The 6,461-nt window shown below is 56.2% G+C and overlaps 1 protein-coding gene across 1 annotated transcript; it reads left to right on the forward strand.

Moving 5' to 3' along the window:
• Positions 1–2,045: 2,045 nt before the first annotated feature.
• Positions 2,046–6,135, forward strand: WNT1 (Wnt family member 1). Its single transcript, XM_003793596.1, has 4 exons — positions 2,046–2,342; positions 3,039–3,292; positions 3,930–4,195; positions 4,685–6,135. The coding sequence occupies exons 1-4, from the start codon at positions 2,239–2,241 to the stop codon at positions 5,171–5,173; spliced, it is 1,113 nt and encodes a 370-aa protein (XP_003793644.1). The 5' UTR covers positions 2,046–2,238; the 3' UTR covers positions 5,174–6,135.
• Positions 6,136–6,461: the final 326 nt, after the last annotated feature.

The raw sequence follows: 6,461 nt of genomic DNA on the forward strand, positions 1-6,461 counted from the left end.
AAAAAAAAAAAAAAAAAAAGATGGAGAAATTATGGACTTTGAGTCAAAATGGTCTAGGTTTTAACCTAGCTCTACCATTGATTCATTTATTAGTTTTGGATCTTGGACAACTGCCTATCTATTTTTAATTCTGTAAAGTGGAGAGAGAGGAGAGATGTAAAGGAGATCTTCCTTCCTTCCAAGGGCCCTCTGTGTGTGCTAGTGGAGCATGATAACCAGGCTGGCAGTGCCCCCTATGCCCTACATAGGGAATGGCAGCTACTTAAATGGGAGGCCAGGTGGCCTGGAAGCTGGAAGCTGAGTTGGAGTCCTGGGAGAGAAGAGAAAATATATACAATAAATGCGATGATCATAGGTACTCTGGGTTCCAGTGTGGTGAGAGTGTGGAGAACCATAGGTTTAAGGGAACACAGAAACTTGGCAGAAAAATCTGAAAAGAAGCAAAACACCTGGAGGCACAAGTTCCCTAATCTAGGTTCAGTGCAGCCAACAGCCCTTTTCTTCCCAGTCTTCCACCACCATATGCATATCTGACATCTCTACCACTGCCCATCCTTTCTCTTTTTTGAGACAGAGTATCCTTCTGCCACCCTGGGTAGAGTGCACTGACATTATCATAGCTCACTGCAACCTCAAACTCCTGGGCTCAATCTCAATCTTTTACCATCAGCCTCCCAAATAACAGAACTAGAGGTACATGCCATCATCCCCAGATAATTTTTCTATATTTTGTAGAGATAGGGTCTTGGTATGTTGCTTGAGCTGGTCTCAGACTCCTGGGCTCAAGTGATCCTCTCACCTCGGCCTCCCAAAATGCTGAGATTACAAGCATGAGCCACCATGACAAGCCTGCTCATCCTTCCTGACCTTCATCTTTAGAAACTCAGCCACTCCAGGTCTGGTCCATTTTGATACTACCTTAGTTGTTGGCTCAGTCCTTCCCCCAGTGACTTGCACTGGTTGACACACACCATAAGGTGACACACCATAAAATGCCACAAGGTACATGGAGTGACAGAGTGACACATACATGCCACATATTTAATCTCTCCATACACACACTCATCCACCCACTCCACTCACAGTTCCAGACACTCTCTATTCTTCAGTCAAACTTCTGGGTCTCTCTTGTCCACAGCCACCACCTCCTTCCAGACACACTGCCCCAGGTGATGACTGTGACAAGATGACTGAATGATCCCTTCTGACCTGAGCTACATTCCAAAATTCTTTGGAAAGTTTCCTAACCTCCTTCCTCAAGAAAAGGAGTTTTTGCACACACTGACACACAGCAGTGTACACATTCAGAATACACTAGTGCATTCCTACTAGCGTTCACATTGTCCTACTTACACACCACACACAGAGCTGCTTGCGCGCTCCTTCTGGCCCATATGCCCAACTGCTACTGCTTCAGGTTTCTCTCCACTGCCTGGCTCCTTTGGTCAGCTCATGCCCCTAAACCACTCCCGGGATTTCCCTGACCACAGCCCGACCCACGCCTGGGTCTCCCCCTTTTCCTTCTCAGTCCAGCCATCGGGGGTTCCTGGGCGGTTAAGCGTCTCCCCGGAGTCCCTGCCCAGAACCACATCACCACAGCTTTCCTTCCGCTGCTTAGGCTGGGGGAAAGAGAGGAAGCCTGCGGGGCCTAGGGTGACGTCGAGGGGACAGCCCCACTGCAGGCGTCGAGGCGGGCTGGGCTCTAGGCCGGTTCTCCCCGCAGCACATTGTCGCCGCGCCCCCTGGTGGATGCTGGTCCCCGACGGGCTCCGGACACTAAGACAAGTGCGGCGGGCGCGCGTGGGAGGGTGTCTCAAGGGGAGGGGTCCGAGGCCAGTGCAGGCCTGGAGGCGGGGGCCACCGGGCAGGGGGCGGGGGTGAGCCCCGACGGTCAGCGCGTCAGCTCTAGGCTCAGACGGGCGGGAGCCAAGGCTCCGCTCGTTGCCCATTGTCTGCGTCCCTAACCGGTGCGCCCTGGTGCCACAGTGCGGCCCCGGAGGGGCAGCCTCCTCCCGTAGCTTCAGCCAGCGCCGCAACTATAAGAGGCGGTGCCGCCCGCCGTGGCCGCCTCAGCCCACCAGCCGGGACCGCGAGCCATGCTGTCCGCCGCCCGCCCCCAGGGTTGTTAAAGCCAGACTGGGAACTCTCGCCACTGCCGCCACCGCCGCGTCGCGTCCCACCGTCGTGGGCAGCAGCCAAAGTCGCCGCAACTGCAGCACAGAGCGGGCAAAGTAGGCCATGGGGCACTGGACGCTCCTGCCTGGCTGTGTTTCTGCTACGCTGCTGCTGGCACTGGCAGCTCTGCCCGCAGCCCTGGCTGCCAACAGCAGTGGCCGATGGTGGTAAGTGAGCTGTGCGGGGTCGCCACTTGTCCTGGGGCACACAGCCAGGAGCCAACCCTACCCAGCTCCCACGCTCTGGGATCCGTCCTCGGACAGGCTCCCTCCCGTGCTCTGACTTCCTTCTGCGACAACGAGGGGCGCTCTGGCGTATTACTGCCACAGAGACTCCCGCTCTGCTGTAGTGGGGTGAATGATCGCCTAAGATACCCCAGGCAGGGAGCCCACTCTAATCTAGCACCGTCCTTCCCTTTTGAGCACCAGCCTCACAGCGGTGGCCGCAACACAGGTTTCTCCACCTCTGGGAGCAAAGGGCCAGGTGTTCGCTTAGAACGGAAGAGAGAAGAGGGTGGGACTCCTAACCATTTCACGCCTTGAGTGGGCAAGGGCTACAGGTCATGATTTCCTCGCTCAAAATGACGGGAAGGAGGCTTGGAAAGCCAAGGTAGACACCCAGTCTCTGGGTTCCCCATGACTCTACTCTCCTCCTAGAGCAGCCCTTACGACTCTGAGGCACACAAAAGTCTGGATGCCCAGTTTGTTCAAACTAATGAGCCTGGTAGCCAGGAGTCATTACCTTATTAGAGATCTCCCGCCAGTCTCTCCACATAACACCAGGCAGAGAACAGGTGGACACAGCTTTTACGGCTTGGGCTCAGGTCCTCTTCCCAGCCTGAGCCTCTATCATGGTCCCACCAGGGGCATCGTGAACGTAGCCTCCTCCACGAACCTGCTTACCGACTCCAAAAGTCTGCAGCTGGTGCTGGAGCCCAGTCTGCAGCTGCTGAGCCGCAAACAGCGGCGTTTGATCCGCCAGAACCCGGGGATCCTGCACAGCGTGAGCGGGGGGCTGCAGAGTGCAGTGCGCGAGTGCAAGTGGCAGTTCCGGAATCGCCGCTGGAACTGCCCCACAGCTCCAGGGCCCCACCTCTTCGGCAAGATCGTCAACCGAGGTGGGTGCCCAGGAAGGCGCGCTTCCGGGACTAGGGGAAACTCGGGGTCACCCCCAGGGCATGAGCAGGCGAGTGCAGGGAAGGTTTCTCAGGCGCCTGCAAGGTCACTCATCAACCCGCCAAGTGTCTAGTGCCCACAGCTAGCTTCAGGCCAGACTCTTATCAGGCGTTTTCCACCCATAGATCCTGGGGACCAAGCTTAACTTTTCTGAGCTACTGTCTCAGAGAAACCGAGTTCCTGGTCATGGACGCAGGCTGACCCGCGCTTTCCTCCAATTTGGGAAGCTGCTCTGTGGGTGTGTCTTGCCTCCTACCCTGCAAGGCTTGCTTGGGCTTCGAAGAGGTCTTAGCGATGCATATCCCTCGCTCCCTTCCTTTCGGTTTTTCTCTTTTGTGCTGTCCCCCTTCTACTTCAGAGCCAAAAGTGCCCTTGAAGAGTTTCAGTAAGGCGTGATTGCCACGGTGTACGTGGGTGCCACCCACGCATTTGGTTTCTCTATCAAACCAGCTTTTCAACACAGCGGCCACCGGGCTCTCAGGACTCTAAGGGTGGAGTCAGGGCGTGGTACTCCAGGGTCCCAAGCTCTCCACTGAGCCGTCACCTCCTTGCTGATTCTCCCTCTCCCTTCTTTCACAGGCTGTCGGGAAACGGCTTTTATCTTCGCCATCACCTCCGCCGGGGTCACCCATTCGGTGGCCCGCTCCTGCTCAGAGGGCTCCATTGAGTCCTGCACATGCGACTACCGGAGGCGCGGCCCTGGGGGCCCTGATTGGCACTGGGGGGGCTGCAGCGACAACATTGACTTCGGCCGCGTCTTCGGCCGGGAGTTCGTGGACTCTGGAGAGAAAGGGCGGGACCTGCGCTTTCTCATGAACCTTCACAACAACGAGGCCGGCCGCACGGTGAGCCGGCTTAAGGGGGTCTGTACACCAAACGGAGTGGCAGGGGCTAGCCGCGGGCTGGGGAAGTAACGTTTGGTGATTAGGCCACCAGCACCAGGAGAGGGCGTCCTGAGGCTTGGAAAGAAGCCAGAGAATAGAAACTAGAGTGGGCGCAAAAGGATGCCTTCGCTGAGGGCAGGTGGAACAGAGGAGGTTAGGAGTCATACAAACCACAGAATGTATTGCCTACTCCCCACCACCCATTGAAAAATTGTCTGAAAGGCCGAAACTGACTCGCTGGCTTGGAGCAGAGTTTGGCCCAGTTTCAAATCTCAGCGGGACATTTCTCACCTCCCTTCCCGCGGCTCAGCTAGGCCTGGGCTTTTGGCGAGGTCCGATCCCAGCATCATCCGGAAGGGGGCGGTATCAGGGATTGTAGCTGTGGTGGGATTTGGGATGCTGGCTCTGGCCCAGCGGCCTGGGACACTCTTTATTCCCTCCTCCCACCAGACCGTATTCTCCGAGATGCGCCAGGAGTGCAAGTGCCATGGGATGTCTGGCTCATGCACAGTGCGCACGTGCTGGATGAGGCTGCCTACATTGCGCGCCGTGGGCGATGTGCTGCGCGACCGCTTTGACGGAGCCTCCCGCGTCCTCTACGGCAACCGCGGTAGCAACCGCGCGTCGCGCGCGGAGCTGCTGCGCCTAGAGCCTGAAGACCCAGCCCACAAGCCGCCCTCCCCGCACGACCTCGTATACTTCGAGAAATCACCGAACTTCTGCACCTACAGCGGACGCCTGGGTACAGCGGGCACTGCAGGACGCGCCTGTAACAGCTCGTCGCCCGCGCTGGACGGCTGTGAGCTGCTCTGCTGTGGCCGGGGTCACCGCACGCGCACGCAGCGCGTCACTGAGCGCTGCAACTGCACGTTCCACTGGTGCTGCCACGTCAGCTGTCGCAACTGCACGCACACACGTGTACTGCACGAATGTCTGTGAGGCACTGCACGGACTCACCCCCTAGAAACGCTCTCCTCATGACCACCCACAAAACAGACTCGCTGACACTCGAAGATCCTGCTATTAGCCCATCCCAGTACCTTCAGCCACACTCCTAGCGTTTCATACGTATCCCAACTCTCCCACTTCCTTCCACCTGGGGACTCCTCAAACCACTTGCCTGGGGCAGCACAAACCCTCTTGCGTCCAGATGGACCTGCCCCGACCTACCTCCCTCCCTGTCCGCGGGAGACCCCTTGTTGCACTGCCCCTTGCTTGGCCAGGAGGTGTGAGAAGGATGCGTCCCTCCCCCAACCCGGGTCAGCTCCTGATGGTGGTACTCTGCCTGTTCCACTGCTCAAGCGACCTCTCTGCCTCTCTCCTTCCCCTTTGTCCTGTGCTTCCTCCGGGTCCTCTCAGGCCCCTTCCCATTCTCCTGCCAAGAGGGCAGATCCTGAACACACACCTGGGCATCAGGGCATTTCTCCTCCCCACCTGCAGCTGAAGCAGGAGGTTCTAGGGTGTAAGGGCAGCTGTGGTGATGTGGAAATGAGGTTGGGGGACCTACCAGAAATCCCCATTTTCCCAGCCTCTGTGGTGGAGCCACTGAACAGCTGTGAGCCATGCCTCCCTGAGCCACCTCCTACCCCTTCCTGTCCTGCCTCCTCATCAGTGTGTAAATAATTTGCACTGAAATGTGGATACAAAGCCACAAGCTTGGTTGTTGTAAATAAAACTATTTATTGTGCTGGGTTCCAGCCTGGTTTGCAGAGACCACCTCCACCCCAACTTCTCTCTACTCTCCTCTCCTTTTGCCCTCCAGCCTCTTCTAGTCCTTCCTCTCAGTTTCTCAAAGATGACTTTACCTAATGGATTCAGTATTTACTTTCACTGTAGCTGTTAGTGGCTTCTTGCCCCACCAATGTAGTAGTTTCCTCTGTAGAATAAAATCTCTATTTTTATCAATGACTTGGTGGCTTCTCCTTGAATCCTAAACACAACATTGTTTGTGGTGTCCTCTTCCCACTCCTTTTACCACTATCAGGCTCGAGGGTTTACCTCTCTTAAACATATAGGATGCATTGTTGGGGAACTGGTTTCCTGGCCCTGCGAGGAGACCCTGAGATTCTGAGCTATCCATGACCATAATGAGGCTGCTGGGGATCCAGCTCTTCTGAGAAAAGAACATGGTCAGGAGGCAAAGACCGTGCAGGGTTCTTCCTAATCTAACACCAACTCCATATGAGCAAGTGAATATACTTGGTAAACAGGGATTAAACAAACAAAC

The sequence above is a fragment of the Otolemur garnettii genome, unplaced genomic scaffold (genome assembly GCF_000181295.1).
Source record: "Otolemur garnettii isolate 467f Iridium unplaced genomic scaffold, OtoGar3 scaffold00070, whole genome shotgun sequence".
Taxonomy (NCBI): domain Eukaryota; kingdom Metazoa; phylum Chordata; class Mammalia; order Primates; family Galagidae; genus Otolemur; species Otolemur garnettii.